Below are 19,804 nucleotides of genomic sequence, written 5' to 3'. Positions count from 1 at the left end.
CCAACAGCAAGGCTATAGAATGTTTACATAATGCGGTGTACATAGTGATTTTTATTGTCTTTAAATTTAGTTTTTTTTTTAGAAAAGAATCTTTCGATACAAAGTTCTTGATTTTTTCAAAACACTAAATGCATATATCTTTAAATATATGCATTTAATAATATAAATGCAAATACATGTAGCAATGTTTATTTGCATGACTTATATGGTAGACATACAAAAATGTATGTCTACCATTACACTTTAAATACCAAAATAATCCTTATTATCTTTAGTTGTCAATAATAGAGATAACAGAGCTTAAAAATGGAGGTCAGGTGTGTGTAAAAGTTATACTGGCTTAGGGCAATTAGAGGAGACTTAAGAATAAAGGAAATATGAAACCTTTCTAACAGCTTGTTCACAGACTTGAAATTTGATTGGATCTTTAAAATCATTAAATTTAATTGCATCCTTTGATTTGTGATCCCCAAATCTATAATAATTGCCATTGTCATTGAAACCCAGAATCATTAAGGTGGTTGGAAAACGTTCAGTTGGTGATGGTATCCATGCTTGATCCACCCTCCACGTACACATACACACACACTGTCCCCAGGGGGTGGACATCCTCCTCTACTTGAAAGGTCCTCTCTAGGAATTTCCTTTGTTTATAGCAACATTTATAACACTGAGTACAGACAGAAAGCTGGGTAGTGCCAAGGGGAGATAGAGGTTAGGATAGGAACCTTCACCTAAACAATTCATCTTTTTGTATCTCATTTTCTTTAATTTTTTAAAATTATAAGACAAATGATCCAAATACATTTTCTTATTTTCTTTCCAGCTGCCACATTGTGATGTTATTTACTCATGAGCTAGGTACAAAACATCAAATAAACTTTATTATATTCTTCTATCATTAGATTTCTTTGAAAGTATTGAATTTGTACTCCCTAGAAACCATGCTAGAACAATCCTATGTTACAATGATGAACCACAGAGTTTGCAGTGTTAAAGTGATGTCATAGAAACAAACACAATTGGCAGTATTTTTCCAACTTTAAAAAACATTTATATTTTATAAGTTGAATATAATTTTTTTACCAAAAAGTTCTAAAGTACTAAAAGATACAGTGAGAGATGGACCTTACTAGCCTGCAAAATGACCCACTTTCCCGTGGGCCACAGAGATCCCCTGATTTCTCTATGCATTTGCTTTTCCTGTTTTCTATACCTTGAACACCATTAACTATACCCACTCTTTGTTGCCCTTATATGCCCACTTAATCCTGTTCACCTTTCAGAATTCTGTTTAAGTTTCATCTCTCCACCATGCTTTCGGGGGTTCTCTCAGCTGGGCTAGGGACCGTTTTTTCAATGGGTCAGTAGCACCATGTGTATCTCTGTCTATCATCATTTACCCATAAATTTCTCTCGTTAGCCTGTAATCTCTTCATTGGGAGCTTTCAATGGCTGGTTGATTTTTAATACATACAGGATGGGCACAGCACTGGGCAAATTAGAGGAAGGCAAGAAATTAAGGTTGAAATGAAAATTTTGGAGAGTAGAGTTGAACAGGAATGAAATTTAGTGGAAAACATAATCCGAGGTAGTGAGAGAAGAATAGTGTGGAATAGAGTAGTAAAAGGAATGTCAAATCTAGCAAGACTAGAGATTGAAGATAGGGAAAGAACTGAAGGAATATGTACTTGCCTTTTGGTGCTTAGGAATTTAGCACCTTTCTATGGGCTTTTGCTTTCTACAGCTATTTATTTGTGTTGAGAGATCATGAATTTGCTAGAAGATCCTATCTCTATCACACTAAACCAAAATCCTCCCCATGTAAAACTAGGAAAAAAACGAATATGCCTATTTCATCCCTTGAAAACCATTGGGACTACTGAAATAGCACTTTGGTGACTCACATTGACATCACTTCTTTTAGTCATAACTGAATATACCTCTGATAGAAACAGAATAATCAAAATGGCCTAAATTATGTCAAGATCAATACTGCATAGCTAGCCTCATCTCCTTCCCATCGTATTCACTTAGAAATAGCCTTCAGTCATGGAAATACAATTTTGATTGTAGAAATATACTTTCATCTGCAAGAAAAACTGAATGGTGACCTGACCAAGGTCTGATGTGCTAAAGCTGCTATATCATGGGGGATGTGCCAGCCTTGATAAAAACTTCATTCATTTTAAACTGATATTTATGCTAGTAAGGATGGAAAAAAAAAAAAAACACTGATTGATTGATTTCTGGAGTTCTAATTCCTAAAGGGATTTTAAAAAATTATTTTATTATGATAAAACTGACATAGAATGAAAGACAAATCTTAATGTATAATGTGATATTTTTATCATTATATATCTCCATTTTAAAATCAACTGTAATGAGGGATAATTGCCATACAATAAAATGTACCAATTTTAAGTGTATTTAGCAATTTGATGAGTAACCACCACCATGATCAAGATATAGAACATTTCTATTTCCCTAAATAGTTACCTTATAAAACTTTGCAGTCACTCTCAACTGGAAGCATCCTTCAGTCAGTTTTCTGACACTCTAGGTTAATTTTGCCAATTCTAGAGTGTCAGTCAAATAAAATCACAAAGTACTTACCTTTTTATGTCAGTCTTATTTCACTCATCATAATGTCATATTTATCCTTAATAACTGTTATGATGATACAGTAATTGGTATTGCTTTGAGTTATAGGAAACAAAACCCATGGCCCGTGTAAACTGGGATGCCTAATTAGAGAACTCCATCATAAAGCTGGAACCTCATCAGCTGTACTGTAAGCTATAAGATGAAAATAAATCTACCACACCAGGGAATGCATAGAAAATTACCAATGTTAAACCTTGGTGCTGAGTGGAAGGAAAGAAAAAAATTTTGTCTGAGAAATCATGATCACAAGGAGCCTGAATTTATGCTTCTTTTCAAAATAATTTTTTTTATTCAAAATAAATTTTTTAAAAAAGCATATCTCTCCTTGGAGCGTTCACCTTTAGCAAAGCCTAAAAGTTAAAGTTTTAAGAAATATGTGTTTACAGTTTCAAAGTACAAAACTCACAGGGAAATAAAGTACCATGAGTAACAAACAGCAGAAAATGGAAGAGGGGAGAAGGAAGGAGGAAAAGGAAGGAAAAGAAAGAAAGTTAAGCTCAAAATCGTTTTACTATCAGTTATACCAAACTGGAACAAATATCTCTAGTTGCATATAACTTATTTCAGAAGACATACAAATGAAAGTAGTACAATTTCAACATGAAGAAGGCGTGAAACCTTGAGAGTGTGAGATGTATGAGAGGCAACGAGGTATAACCTTGGTTCTGGAACCTAATAATGATGAGAAAGAAAACTTATAGGGCCATAATTATTAATTATTATTAAACTGTAGTAAATTTAGACTATGGGGCAAAATAATGGACAAGTTGGTTAAGGAGCCCAGAAACAGCCTTTTAGATATATGAAAACGTGATTTGTGACATAGATAATATTCTAGATGAGTTGAGTAATGTTAGGCTTTTCAATAAAGAGAAAATTGTGAAATTACACCTCTAATCCATACCCCAAATTCAATCTAGCTGGATTGACTATTGAAGTGTGAAAAGCAAAAATATAAAGTTTAGAAGATAGTGTAGAAGAATATCATTACTCCATCAGTTTTTAGAAATATTGTCTTAAATGAGCCACTTAAGAAAGCAAAATCATAAAGGAAAGGATTGAGAAAGCTAACTACATTAAAATTAAGAACTTGCATTCATGAAACACCTTTAAGAAAGCAAAAAGATAAACCAGAAGCTGTAATAAAATGTTTGAAAAATAACTGAAAGTGAATTACAGTCATGTGTTACTTAACGACAGGAATATGTCATGAGAAATGTGTTGTTAGTCTATTTCATTATGTGAACATCACAGAGTGTATTTACACAAACCAAGATGGTATAGCTGCTGTACACCCAGGCTATATGGCACAGCATATTGCTCATATGTTAGAGGAAGGCAAGAAATTAAACTGAATTGAATCATACAAAGGAGGTTGAAATGAAAATTTTGGAGAGTAGAGTTGAACAGGAATGAAATTTAGTGGAAAACATAATCTGAGGTAGTGAGAGAAGTATGGAATAGAGTAGTAAAAGGAATGTCACCTATACAGCATGTTATTCTAGTGAGTACTGGAGGCAACTGTAACACAATGGTATGTATTTGTGTATCTAAACATTTCTAAACATAGAATTACAGTAGAAATACAGTATAAAAGATAAAAAATGGTACACTTGAATAGAGCACTTAACAAATGGAGTTTGTGAGTGGGTTAGTGAGGGATGAGCAAATGGGAAGGCTTAGGACATTACTGTACACTACTGTAGACTTTATAAACACTGTGTATATAGTGTTTAGGATACACTAAATTTGTTTTTAAAATTTCTTTGTTCAATGATAAATTAATCTTTGCTTACTGTAACTTTTTTACTTTACAAACTTTTTAATTTTTTTAACTTTTGACTCTTGTAATAGCACTTAGCTTAAAACAGACACATTGTACAGTTGTACAAAAATATTTTCTTTTTATCCTTATTCTATAAGCTTTTTTCTGTTTTTAAAATTTCTTATTTTTATCTTTTTACTATTTAAAGTTTTTTGTTAAAAACTAAGGCACATACGCACCAGCCTGGGCCTACACAGGGTCAGGATCATTAATATCACTGTCTTCCACCTCCACATCTTGTCCCAGTGGAAGGTCTTTGGGGGCAATAACACGCATGGAATTGTCATCTCCTGTGATAACAATGCCTTCTTCTGGAATACGTCCTGAAGGACATAACTGAGGCTGTTTACAGTTAACTTTTAAAAAAAATAAGTATAAAGAGTATACTCTAAGGATAAAAACACCCATAGTAAATTCATAAACTAGTAACAAACATAGTTGTTTATTATCATTATCCAGGATTATGTACTGTGCATAATTGTACATGCTATACCTTTTATACAACTGGAAGCACAGTATGTTTGTTTACACCAGCATAACCACAAACATGTGAGTAATGCATTGGGTTACAATGTTTTAATCACTACACTAGGTGGTAGAAATTTTTGTCACTGGGTAATGGAAATTTTTCAGTTCCATTATAACCTTATGGGACCACCATTTTTTATAAGGTTCATTGTTGACCAAAACATCATTATGTGGCACATGACTGTATATAAGTAGTATTTTTATGAGCCAATAGAAATGACTACACATGGGCCCTTGGCTTGAACAGGCAAGTCACAGAAGAGGAAACCTTGGGAGCAGGTGATGCCCACCATATTAGCAATCAGGAAGTGAAAATTAAATACCAAAATGAAATACCACTTCATACCTACTGAATTGATTTAAATCCAATGTTTTAAGTTTCAGTGAGGATGTGGAGTAAGGATAACCCTTATTCTCTGCACAGAGGAAAATAACTCCACCACTTTGAAAGATAATTTGGCAATGTCTAATAAAATTGACTCAACACTTCTATTTCTAGCTAAACACTCTAGTAAAACTCTTATATACATGACCCATAAGACATATATAACATTGTTCCTGTAGTAGAAAAAAATTGAACACATCTGACATCTCTATCAGCAAGAGAATGAGTAAATATATTTTGGTATATTTATACACTGAAATAATATACAGAAGTGGTTTCAGCAACCCACAACAACTGGTGGAATCTCAGGAGCATACATTTAAAAGCAGAAAGGCATAGAAGAATACATATAATAGGATTCCATTTATATAAAGTATAAAATCCTGAAAAATAAATGATACATTGGTTATATAAAAATAGAGTAAAACTAAAAAAAAAAACAACCCTAAGAATGGTAAAATATAGCAGAATTATTTCAGAAAAGTAAGCAACTAAAATGGAATCAAAGAGGCACACACATAGGACTGCAATTAAAATGTTGTGGGACTCTTCCTTTCCTTGAACTAAGTTGTTTATTGATGGTTCTTATTTATTATGTTTTTTATTTAATAAATAGTCTTTATGTCAACTCAGTATTTAATAAAATTTAAAATCTGCCACGTACAATGTCTTATATTTAGCAATAATATGGATATAAAGTGACTATGACGTAGCTCCTGCTCTCTGAGGACTTATAAAATGGCTTTAAAACTCTGTCTCCAACTTGCCTCTATATGAAAATCTCATGGTACTTCTTTAAAAACGTGGATTTCTCCACCCAGCCTCAGATCTACTGAATCAGAATGTATATCATAGGGGAACTAGCCTCTGGAAGTTTGTGGGAAGGAGTTAGATGTAGTCAGAGCAGGAGTTGTCCAGTTTAAAGATGCCAGGAACACTGAAATAAAGATCTTTGAGTCCTAGTATTGCAGATACTCTGCAAGAAAGAATTTCTGCCACAAATCACAAGATAGCCATATGAGGAAAGGATTAGACTTATTTCCCCTGGAAAGAGATTGTAAGATTGAGATTACATCTTTTCATTAATCTATAGATAATCCATGGAATACCATCAATGACATTTTTGTTGGGTTTACTTTTTTATACTTCAAATTCTGTAACTATAATTTCTGGTTCTATTTGATGATCTGATAGCATTTTTGCAATTATATGAGTCAGTTTTTATATGAACATACCATATTTTTCTAGATTCAATTATTTGCATAATTATAGATTTAGTAAAATAATAACACATGCCCCTTCTGTCACTGTGGTTGTCCTTTTCTACAGATTAAAAATTTTGGGAAATACAAATCTCTTAGTCTCTTCCCACAGTTCTACTGGCATCAGAATAAGTACTTCATTGTTTTCTTGGCAAGTAAAATGAAACTCAAGGAAGACTGCCAGTTTGAAATTGCAGTGTGACATTTGAATTATAGAGGTCTGCTTTGGTCTTTTTCCCATCTCAGTGAGAAAAAGAGAGATCATTGGTTCCCTCCTGTTATAGAATATATTTATCAGGGACTTAAAGACAATAGCATTTATCTCTTTGTAAGTAGGTACCATTTATTAAGTGGACGTGAATTAAGAATACTGAGTCATGGAAAAATATATTTTATACTTGCAAGAAGCTTGCTATTTTGCTGTGGAAACAATAAAATATATATAATAAAGAATTTAAATCCTTTTCAAGGCAACCTGTCAAAAGGTCCAATAACCATAGTGTAAGAGAATCATCACAATTAAGGGTATATAAAATAAATTCCAAATTCCATGAATTTGGAAGTTTCTGGCTTTAATTTTTATTTGCAAGGAGTTTTTTTTACTGTTTCTTGTTTGTTTTCTATAGCATAAGAAGGTGGGGCAATATATATGGTGTGTTCAAGAAATAAAAAGACTAGATTACCTCCAGAGCAGAGTATGTAGAAAGCAATAATAACCAGAAAGCCTTTGAAAAGGTAAATTGAACAATAGTGTTTAGACCTTCTAAAATCTGCTGAATTTCTAGACATTTTTTCCATTAAATAATTATTGAGAAATAATTCTCTACAGATCTTTCACATTTCTGAGGCACTAACTGTCCTTTATTCTGGACTGTCTTTTCAAATGTTTGTGTAGTGAACAGCCTTAGAAGATACAGTTTTTTCCTTTCTAGCAAAGGGCTGCCTGTCATAAAAGATTCAGGTTACTTAAGCTCTGGGTTCCTCTCCTGATAGTCTACATGTGTCAAAGTCATCTGGCCCTCTTCTCATTACTCTTTAGAAATCGTGGCTTGAGGAACCAGTACAAAAATGATGGTACAGTAGTACCCCCTTATACGTGGTTTCACTGTCTGGGGTTTCAGCTACCCACAGAACAGTGCAATAAGGTATCTTGAGAGAGAAACTGCAAGAAACCACGTTCACCTGACTTATTACAGTATGTTGTAATTGTTCTATTTTATCATTATTGTTGTTAATATCTTACTGTGCCTAATTTGTAAATTAAACTTTATTGTAGGTATGTATGTATAGAAAAAAAATAGTATATGTAGGGTTCAGTACTATCCATGGTTTCAGGCATCCACTTGGGGGTCTTGGAATGCATCTCTCATGGATAAGGTGGGACTGCTGTAGTCTGTTTAAACTAGTATGAAGACATCCTGGGTTAGAGGACAGTTCTGCCCCCACACCTACACTGAACATGAAAGGAAGGAATTTCAGTCACTGTAATCAGAAGCCTCGTAAATCCTTTAGAACTTTGGCTGGTTCACTGAGGAAAGGATGAGGCTGTGTGTGTAATGCTAGTTAAGGAGGAATAGCAACAGTTGGGCTGCTTTTTTACTCAACCCCTCTTGCAGTCTCTCATGTCTGTCAGGCCAACTTTAGATTCATTCTGACAATAAAAGTTCTCACAATGTTCTTTGCAGTGGGTCCTGGCTGCTATAAGGAATAATGGCCCTGTTGGAGAAATATCTCAGAGATAGACCAACTCCTATAGGACAACCTAGATGAGAATTTGGGCCCTACCTGTCTTGGATTTAGCTTTAATGTTGTTGATGGTAACTCACTGGAGAATAAGAAACTGTCCCAAAACAGTCCCACCTACATAAGATAAATTCTTGTGGTTAGCCTTATCATCTTGGAACATTCTCCTATTCTTTATGTTAAAACCATGTTTCCCCCATGAATATGTACACATATTATGTATCACTAACAAAATTAAAAAAAAAACATTTAAAGATAACATTATCATGATAATAGAGCAGCAAGTGCCGCCGGTTAAGGTGGACTCCATAAGAGGTCCTACTATGGAAGTCAAGGTTATAATTGCTGAGTCAAAGATTACCCAAAGCTAAAAAATTGGTGTTAGTAATTGTTACCCACCGTATATAATGTTTTAGGTGGACTATAAACATTGGAAGTTAGATTAAAACATGAGTAACTGCTACATGCTCAAAACTAAATTGCTGTGTGGCAAGCACAGAGCTGCTGTCTGCCTCCATGCCTCTTGAGGCCTCCTCCCTCTACCCTGACTTCAGCAGCTTTGAGGAGATGGCTAAGGATAGGGCTGAAATCTCTTTGCCCTCCAGGAGAACAAATGCTATATGAACCCCTAGAGTATACCAGGGAACTTTGGGGAAGAGAGGCACTTAAATTTTATGGTACAATGGATACTGGCTCACAACTCACCATCTCACCTGGCCCCCTGGTGAGACAGACGCTCACATTCAACTGATGTTACAGGATTCACAGGGGGAAGGGAAGCTAAAATGACCTTGTGGATGGGACCCTTTGGGCAGATACAATGTAATGGTGTTGTGGCTTCCACTGCTAAATGTATAATGAAATCGGTGTGTTACATGCCTTGACTTCTTTGTCCCATTAGGTCATTGGCGATTCTCTCATTCAGAGATTGCCACACATAGAGTGGTAATAGTAGGACACGTAGACCACTCTCCCTGTCTTCTCTAAGGTGGTCCAGCAGAAACAACATAGAATCTCAGGAGGAGAAAGGGAATTTACAGCTTATTTAGACACTTAGAGGCTGCCAGAATACTTAGGCCATTTCCCAACATAGCAATACTGTGTGCCTGATCAGCCACCAGACACACCTCTTTGTAAAAAGCAGCTGTTAATCTGCTACTAAGCTCTTATTGAAACTGAATGTCTGACCCATGGAGGCCTTGTGACTCTCTGGCCTGATAATCTCAGTTTGAAATGGGCCAGCTTGAACTCATGACCAACAACATTGGAAGGGCTCAACAGACACTGTCAAATGGAAATGAGAGATTAAATAAAGCCGTGAGCCTGGCCTAACAGTATCTTAGATTTACATGAACAAGTGGTAACTTTTTGTTTGGGGGAATCTTTGTCTGCCACTCTGTCTCCTAAAGCAGGGACTCTGGCTCAGTGATACCTTCAATCCACAGGGTTCCCTTAAATGCCTGGGACTGGTTCATTGATGGTTCAGCTAAGTTGTCCAGTGCTGTCTACTAGGCTTTGCAACCTCAGCACTAGTTATGCAGACTCAAAAATGGACATGGCTACTTTACTCAGTAGGCAAAACTCAAGGCCATACTTACACCTTTGGCCAATACTTCCCTCGATGAACCTTGTTATTTTACAGTTTTACTTGGACAGTTGCTAATGACCTGTTTAGTCTGTCACTTGGAAGATTATGGACCAATATATTAAAGTTTGGGATGGCAAACTATGAAAACAAATTCTGGCAACTGATCAAATTCCGTGAGCTACTTATGTAACCACACGTTAAGTATTTAAATGTATTTAAAGAAAAATCTTTTAGAGATCTTTTCACTAAGAATATTTTAAAGACAGAATCTTTTATAAAAAAGATTTTTATGTATTTAAAGAAAGACCACCATTAGATCATGTAGTCTTCAGATGACTTATTATTTATATGAACCCTACAAGCAATTATCCTTATGATTGGAGTCATTTAATTAGATATGTTGTACAAAATTTGTTTCTTACGGTAGCTGGTGTGTTCAACGTCACCACCTCAGTCCTGGAAAGCATTTAGGTCAGCCTCAACTCTCTATCCAAGTTTGTTCTGGATGACAGAATTGCTCTAAATCCTAGATTTCCTGCTTGGGTGTCAAGGCCAAGTCTATGCAATTACTGATACATCCTGCTGTACCTTAGGCCAAGTCTATGCAATTACTGATACATCCTGCTGTACCTTAGGCCAAGCTAAAGGGGAAAGCCACTCAGTTTCTAAGTTATATCGTGATGATGTATAGGATCTATGGAACCAATGGGTCTGGGAGCCTTGGGAATATAGTTTATCTCAACACTGCAAGTTGGATTCATTTTGCTGCTTGGAGTCCTATTGATAGTAGTCTTAATTATATGCTGTGAGGTAGATGGCATGAATCTAGTCCTATCCACTCTTACTCACGTTGATCAGTGTGGCCAAGGGAGTGTTATGCCCCTGGGAAAATTCACCACAAGCAAGACAGTGGGGAAAAGAGGGTGGATATTGTGAGACAATTCCTCCGTGGGTTTCTCACTTCTCTGCATGTCTTGTGAGCAGCAGCACCTATGGCCTTTGTTTCAGATAGTCTTTTAAATGATCTTTGTATAGTGAACAGCCTTGGAAAATAGATAGCATCTCCCTTTAGGGCAGTGGCAGACTTGCTTACCACCCATTATAAAAAAATTTGGGTTTCTTCTAAGCTCAGAATTCTTAACAAGATTTTATGGTTACACTCTATGCTTCATTTTTAGACCATGTTCTCCTGGCAGTACCCTGGATTTGAACTTTGTTTAGAAGCCATTTCTTAATTTTAGACTTAATTTTAAGACTTTCAAAAACCATCAAGGCTTGGTGGTTCCTTTCTGTTTAACAGTACTGTCAATTTATCTCTCTTCCTTCACATTTTACTATAAGCCGTGAGAAGCAATCAGGCAGCACCTTCACCACTTTGTTGGAAAATCTATTTAGCTAAGTCACCCAGTTCACAAGGAACATTTCCTACTTTCTCATTAGAGAAGGTGATAATGTTGCTAAGCTTTCTGTCACCACGTAACAAGGACTCCCACTTCCAAATTTCCGCTAACAATCAGTGCAAGGCAATTTAGCCTTGTTCTAATACACTCTTAAGAATGCTTCTAGCCTTCACTCACTGCCTGTTTCCAAAGTCACTTCCCTGTTATTTTTGTATTTGTTTTGGCAGCCTCCCCCTTCTATTGCTGTATAACGAATTACTGCCAAACCTTACCAACTTAAAACAAGAGATATTTGTATGTTACAACATCCTTGGTCAATTTACCTGGATGTCTCTGACTCAAGATCTCTCCCAAGGCTGCAAATAAGGTGTCAGTGAGAGCTGTGGTCATCTAAATGCTCAACTGGGAGAGGATCTGCTTCCAAGCTTACTCACAGCTGTTGGCAGGGCTCCGAAGATCCACTTCCAAGCTCCCTCATGTGACTATTGGCAGGCTGCAAGGTCCTAGCTGGCTGTTGGCCAGAAACACCAGTTCCTTGTGATGTGGGCCTCTCCATACTCATAACATGGCAACGTACTTCCCAATAGTGAGGGCTCAGAGAGACAGCAAGAGGACAAAAGAGAAGGAAGTCACAGTCTTTTTGTAAACTAATCTCAGAAGTGACATTCCATTACTTTTGTTATACCTGGTGGTTAGAAGTTAATCACTAAGTCCAGCCCACATTCAAGGGCAAGGGATCAAACAGAGGCATGAATACCCAGGAAGCAGGGAACATTGGGGGTCATTTTAGAGTGTGCCCACCATGGCAGGAAATAGAGTCCATGATTTTGTGGCATACTTTCTAAAAGGAAGAGGGAAAACACCAAAGAAGACTTTAAACTACTGTAAAATCAAATGCTAATTTATGAACTACCACGATTGCTAGAAAATTTTAAGAAGGAAAAGATAAGTTTGAGTTGTGTTGGAAAAGATTTTATCGGCAAATGTTATCTGGTCAGAAATTTAGGAAGAATAATTTATGAGCAGTATTACCAACGACCTAAGGAGCTGACAGCCTGAAGGCAGGGAACACATATCAGTAATCTACATATGGATTTTAGAAGTTTCTTGACTTGGTGACTGGACAATCAGAATAGAGTAAAAAAAATAAGAAACATTCTGAGAACAAAAGATTGACAGAAAATTTTGAATGACTGGATGAATGGGAAGAGAAATGAATATATGTCATGGGCCAGGCATCATATTGGATATTTTACATATTTTATTTGTTTGAATTTTCTCAATATGAGATTGGTATCTTTTACACCATTTTATAGAAGAGGAGACCACAAAAGATACATACAAGCTAAATGGCTTGCCCGCTATGATGCAACCGTAACATGTTTTTTCTCTTTCGAGGCCCTGGTCTCTCCAGCCCCAAAGCCCATGCTTTTTTGTCGCATTACTTTATGGTGTTGTTTTGAAGAGACAAAAAATGTTGACGATAATCATAGTCATCAAGTCATGTAGTCATTTAGCATATTCTAGGCACTATGATTAACTCTTTGAAGATGTCACTCCTGTAAATTCCCACAACAGCCTCCTGAAAAAGGTGCTGTTAATCCCATCCAGTAGATGAGCATATGACATTCAAAGAGACTAAATGGACTGTCATTACAAAACTAGGACACACAGAAGTCACTGACATAAAATGGAAAGAGAGATGCCTTTGCAGAGAAGGGGATGCTTTTGCCAAAAGCCATCTGGATGGTTGGTGCAGATTTAGGAATTTTAAACAGTAAAGTGTTAGTTTGAGGTCTTTTTCTTCCAGAGAAGAAAGAGCTCTCGTCTATTCTCTTACAGAACTGAGTCTGAAAATACATAGAACCAAATTCAAATGCAGTAAACAAATTCCAACAAAAACTGCATAATTAAGGCTATTTTTATGATTAGTACCACTTAGTTTCCCTGAATTTACCAGAGCAAACATTGCTACAGCAAAAATTACTGCTATTGGTTGAACCTAACAACAAGAGAAAATCCCAAAAGGGTCATTTAGGCCCCAGCTGCAGCTGCGCTTCACTATATTTCATACCGGAAAGCTGAGATTAACAGGAAAATCAGGCTCTGCCGTGCTGTGCAGATGTGGCTACAACTGTCTGAATTTATTCAGCAAATATTTGTTTAGTGCCCACTATATGCCAATCAATGTATTAGCCATGCTGGGATTGCAGGGATAAATTGTACCTGGCACTCTCCAGGAACTTTCAGATGGAAGAAGTTGATGGGAGAAGGCAGATATAAAAACATCAAAGTGTTATGAGTGATGTAATGCATATAGTAGGAGCATAAAGGAGATTAGGAAAGTCTTAAGGGTAGCAGCATCACAAGATGTTCTAATGGAGATGGATATTCATCTTGGATCACTGGGGTAGGTGGAGGCCAGTAAGCAGGGAGAGCAGAGGCATGGAAGTTTCCTTGGGCCTGGGTACAAGATACAGATTGGAGAGGCTTTGACATGTTACTATTGCAGTGTTTGTACCAGCAGTAGTAACAACAGCAGTCACTTATTGTGAGCACCTACCATGTGCCAGACCTTGTGTTAAATACACAAGTAGCATTTTAACTTAATGTCATGCCTTGTTATGCTAAGGAACTATTTGTGTTTCACTTTATAGATGAAGAAATTGAAGCTTTAATATAGAAGCTGACTTTCCCAGTAGTAGATACTCTCTGTTCCTTCTGTAAAACCTAGATGGAAATCTACAACTCTCATGAGTGTTCCGGACTCTAGTATGTCTGCATACTTCTACTCCCACTAGTCAAAAGTTGTATGCTTACCAAGAGGCAAAACCTCTTGGCTGTACTTGTTATTGTAATTGTGTTATTTAATAAAATGTTAAGTGCTCTGATGTAATATGTGTGTAAAGGAAGTTAGTAGATGCAATGCTTTGGGAAGATGTAATAAAGACTGGTAGCTCAAGAAAATTAGGTGTGAGAAGGTAAAAGATAGGAGAAAACCATAAAAATCTAGAGGAATTTTGTGCCCATGTTGCCTTGCAAGGATTTTTCTTCATCCATTGTAAAGACACTGCAATAATTTTATAGACTAATGTTATGGTTGTGTTTTATATAAGGGTGCATGAAACATCAGTAAGCAGACTCATAAGTCAACAGGAAGAGTTGGCCATGCAATTAAAAGTTAGCCAAATAAATTAATACTTCTATGATTTAAGTTACCATAAAATGGTGTGTGTGTGTAAAATGGTGTGTGAAAAATATTAGTTTATTTTTCAATGATTCTTCTCCATATTACAATTAACCCACCAACTACTGTTCCCCATCTTTTCAAAGGGGACTTCTGTGCACTTGCTCAAGGTGCACAGAAGAAGAGAAAAGGACAAGAACTTTGGAGCCCAGTAGACACAGGTGAAAGTCTTCAATGTGAATTGAATGATAATGTTCAAAGTTATGGAAGGTGCAACTCAGCCCAACAGATTATGCCCCAGGGTTTTGGTTTGGGGAAATATGAAAGAAATGTATTCCTGATTCTTTTTTTTCTGCAAAGCTTTAGTTTCTATAGATTGAAAGCAGCATAGCATAGAAGAAAAAGCATAGGCTTTGGAATATGTTAGATGTAGCTTCAACAACTTAACTAATTGTCAGACCTTAGGTAAAGTCTCAAGTCTCAGTTTCCTCAAAATTAAGATAGTACAGTACACCCATATCACATAGTTCTTGAGGAACGTGCAATGCTAGGCACACAGTAAGTTGCAAAGGGATTGTTCTTCACTTTCCTCCCCTTTTTATGGGGCTATTAAAAAGTACATGATATTAATCAAGAAAGTAGACAAGGACATGAAAAGGAACATTTACTATTTCTGTCATATTTTACCCTAAGAACTGTTCCTTCCACATTTGAAGTGGGTTTGTGGGTTGGGACAAAGAATTTCAAGAGTCTCTTATTACTTGAAAGATTTTGAATTTGGCCAGAAACAGAAGAAGAGTTGGATACCAATGGAAATACTTTGTTGTAGCAAACATGGGGGACAGAGAGGGGTACAGCATTGTCCATTTTCCTTTGTAAATGGCAGATTCAATCCCATCTAGTTTTGAGGTTTACAACATTATATTATACTGACAAATTCCATGTCATTTATTTTACTTGCAGTATAACCATAAAAATAATTTCCATTTCCAGTAAAAAAATGAAAGAATCAGAAGAAGCTATTATTCTTAGTCTACTAAGTATAACTTTTTTATTTCCAGATGTTTATGAGATTCTGTAATAAATACATCCTAAAGCCTATTCAGGGTGGGAATGGCAGATGATCATCAAGAGAGAATGACAACATAGTTTTTCAACACCCTATCCATAGCTTATACTAAATAATAAGTAGAATCAAGACAGTAAAAGACGTATTTGTACTCAGGATGCTTCTAAAGCTAATTGGAGAGAAAACATTAGTAAATGGAGAGCTGAATGATAAGAATTTTAGCAGGGTTGCAGGTTATTTGGGTATGGTGAAGGAGAGGAGACTGGCTAACTCAAAAGAATCAAGAAGGAGAATTCTTAATAACTGACATTTATGAACATAACTTTGATAGTTAAAATGTATATGTTGACAGAGCTAGGACTATACTTAGAGGTAAGAATTACATATGTTATATATTCTCTAATCCCATTATTCACCGTAAGGTTGTTAAAAATATGTGTGACAGAATACTGCCTTCTTAACAAGTGGCTGTAGTTCATTTTCTTGATATTATTGAAAACCTCCTTAGGAAGTTCTGGATATTACAAAGTAAATACAATTGCCATTCTTGGATTTATTCTCTTAAAAGTATTTGTTGAGATCCTGTTATATGTCAGGACTCATCCTTAGGCACACATTTATATTATCTTACATATAATGAACATGTATTTCTTTTCAAGCTGTCAAAGGGAAATCAAATTGTTCATTTCAACTCATATTTAAAATGTGGCACATTATTGTAGTTTAGTCAGACTTTAAATTTAGCTTAAGATTTCTTGAGTCATTCAATGCTATTCTTCAAATTAATTATATAGAACTGAATTTTATATACCTGGTTTAAGCATTCATAACAGCTTAATTACAAAGCTTGGCTTTGTAATTATAGAGTTAAAAACTAGTATACAGTTTTATACTTCTACATGAAAACTTTCAACAAGGTATCTTGAGATTATTTATTTACCAGCCTTGCTCCATTCCTATTAATTAACATGATTGGGATTTACCAAGTACCTATTGATTCTAAAAGTATACATAAATAGATGGATTAAGTTACAGAATACTGCAAAAATCATACCAAACCTAGAATTAGAGCCCTTTTAAGATTTTAGGACCTCATTGTACTAATATACAGAAGCTGTCTGAACCAACCAGCTGCCATTCTTCAGCTCTTAATACCTTTCCCTTGTCAGCGCCAAAGACATTTGGAGTGGTATTTAAGAGTTGAGACATTTCCAGACTGATTTCTAAAGAGTCCTAGAGTTTCAGGTGCTGAGGAGATATATAGGATCAAGAAGGAGGCCACCAACCTCTTTTCCTTTCAGTCAGAGCATCTCTGATTTTATTGGTGGGGTTGCAGAGGTGGGATTCTAGCTAACCTGTAACTAGTTTGGAAAATCACTGCTCTGCATGAAATATTCTGAGCTTGCTTCTATACACAGATGTGACCAAAGTCAAGGTCTTCATGATAATAAGCTCTGTGTGGGAAGCAGAATCTGAAGGACACTGAGGCAGTGTGTTTGTTCATCATGGTCAATGACCTTCAGATTTCCTATTAGAAGCTGTGGCTACTTCCAGGCTCTACAACTTAAAGAAATGTGAAGAACTTGAAGAAGTCAGAGTGTGACCACAAAGACAATTACAGACAATACAATTCAAACCTGTTGAGGCAACTAAAATTATTTTATTTGAAAAAGAGAAGTCTGAAGTCAATTTAACAATGGTCTTCCAGACACTGCGCATTATTACATTGGGGTTAATGACCAGATTTCCTTTGTGTGCAAACATTGTAAAAAAAAAAACTAAAATAATAAAGGATTTCAATTTTAGCAAGAAGAATATAGTACAGAACCAAAAGAAAAAACAGCAGTCAGATGCTGAGCCTATTTAATCAAAGGAATAGATCATTCAGTAAACTGTTTATGAAAGTTTTTTTAAAAGCTATATGAATTCCTACCTATGTTTTATGTGTTAAATAAAGTACTACCTGAAGGATATGGGACGAATTAAATGAACTTTGTCTTTTTAACCCTGTGAATCAGTGATTTATTTTTAAATTATAAGGTATAGATTTCAAACAATTATTTTGAATTATAATCTCATAGCCTGATGCTGCCAGGAGAGGAGATACTTTCTAATGATGTTAAGGAAGTTAGTGGCAAAGAGGAATATTATTCCGGGGGTCATGAACTAAATACCTACAGAGGCCTGCAGGTATTATAAAGGAGTGACACTAACAGTGTAGAACAATATGAAGTTAGGGGAGTTATGGTGTATTAGGAAGTGCATGACCCATCTACAGGGAGCAACCACTACTAACTGACCAATTTTTATCATGCCACAGTGTGCCTATATTAACAGATCTTTGGCTTTCTCAAGAAAAAACTTTATGTGAAATCTTTTTGTTTTTCACATTGGCAAAATACTCAGATTTATAGAAGTATTAGGCAGGCAAAACAATACACATGTGCAGGCTATGAGTTAGAAACCTTTGGTCTACCGTTTAGCTCACTAGTTAACTACCACAATAATTAACAAACAAACAAGACAGAACTGATTGAACTCTAAAGCTTAGGAGAATTAATCTGTTACAGCTTTTCAAGACTTAATTAAGGGCCCTTCCAACTCTATGAACCTTTGGACTCCCCTTCCCTCTTTCTTGCTCCCAATAGTGGGTGGGTTATTCACACAGCAGGTGGGAATTTAAAAACATTACTTATTTCCCTTAGCAACATAATTTTATTTAGTAAAACCATCTGATAGATTGAAAAAAAAAACCTCTTATTGCTATGCTAAATATGCTACTGATACTGTTAGGTTTTTAGAAATGCACTTGTGTATTGCATAGATTTGTCACTCTGGGTCTTTGAACTAACATTTGTTTATAACATTGGCTGCATGAGGCATGCTTGACTTTAAAGTCTACTTACACTTTTACCATTTGGCGACATGTTTTATTTCTTTTTTATGAAATATTTTTAAATAACCCACCTCCACCTGTGGTAAGGACGCTGAATTTCTGAAATCCCCTTCCTTTCAGACTGGAGAATATGCCACAGAGGAAGAGGAAGAGGAGGAGGAGGAGGAGGAGGAGGAAGAAGAGGAGGAAGAGGAGGAGGAGGAGGAGGAGGAGGCGGTGGCCGGAGCTGCTGCTGCTCTTCCTGCCAGGAACGTGGCCATTGAGGTCTTTGAGCTGCCTGAGAGTGAGGATATGTTTTCCGCAACCCACCTGGACATGGCCAGGCTCACTCACAAGTTCCAGGAGGTATGCTGCTGATCTGCAAAATATTTCTCTGTGCTTGTCCATTTCATTATTACCTATATATTTTTGTTTGAATAATCTATTAAGAATAATCAATTTTCAAATGACATCTTTTTAATAACAAATTGTCTTGGGTCTCATTGAATTGCAAGGTAGAATTTAAGTAGACCTCATTCTGCAATCATTGATTTAAATGCTTATTTGTCAGAGTGGCAGTTTACAACATATCTAATTTTAAGCTATAACTTAAATGTGCAGTTCTGTGATAAGTTCCAGTTGTATTTTTTCAATTTTACAGAATTTTTGGTACCTGATAAGCTTTCCTCTAAGGCAGTCATTTTCTAAAAAGACTCTTTTTCTTTCTTTACCTAAAATAGGTTCTTAAGCATCAGATGGCTTACCCAAAGGGTGTAATTGAAGAGAGTATAATATACGGATTTTGAACAGAGTTAATAGAAATAACGAGGGGTGGTGAAGTGCACAGGGATTGGCAACAGCAGGAAGCTGTTACCATCTTTTGGCTTAATAGGTAAAGAGAGAGCTAGAGATTCCCATTCTGAAGGAGGGCTGTTCAATATCTGCAACGTTAATAAGGTGCAGCCACTGCTAAAAACTGCATCCTTGGGGGCAAGAGCGATAAACACTACAACCCTGCTTTCCTTCTGCTAATGTCTTTTCTAGCCAAACCCAGGCAAGGGAGCCTGGGGGAGGCAGTCTCAGCATCTGTGGAGGTCAGCCCCCTGAGGCCAGGCACTGCCAGAGAAGGGCCAAGAGTAGATCCTGAGAGGGCAGATGTAGATAACCACATAAACTCTTCTTCCACATTCACCACTCAGAACCCCAACGTGTAAAACAGAAACAGAGATGAATACATCTCCAAGCAGTTTACTCTTCATTGTTTTGGAAGAATAT

The 19,804-nt window shown here is 36.2% G+C and overlaps 1 protein-coding gene across 4 annotated transcripts in view; it reads left to right on the top strand.

The window, feature by feature from the left end:
- PPP1R9A (protein phosphatase 1 regulatory subunit 9A) overlaps nucleotides 1-19,804 on the top strand; it is a 264,666-nt gene that overhangs the window by 182,480 nt on the left and 62,382 nt on the right. For all 4 annotated transcript variants that reach the window (XM_069461963.1, XM_069461962.1, XM_069461960.1 and 1 more), the window contains exon 6: nucleotides 18,671-18,895. In XM_069461963.1, coding sequence (XP_069318064.1) covers nucleotides 18,671-18,895 — 225 coding nt within the window. The remainder of the gene's footprint in view (nucleotides 1-18,670; nucleotides 18,896-19,804) is intronic.

The sequence above is a fragment of the Eulemur rufifrons genome, chromosome 29 (genome assembly GCF_041146395.1).
Source record: "Eulemur rufifrons isolate Redbay chromosome 29, OSU_ERuf_1, whole genome shotgun sequence".
Lineage (NCBI taxonomy): Eukaryota > Metazoa > Chordata > Mammalia > Primates > Lemuridae > Eulemur > Eulemur rufifrons.
This window is presented reverse-complemented; position numbering and strand designations above follow the sequence as displayed.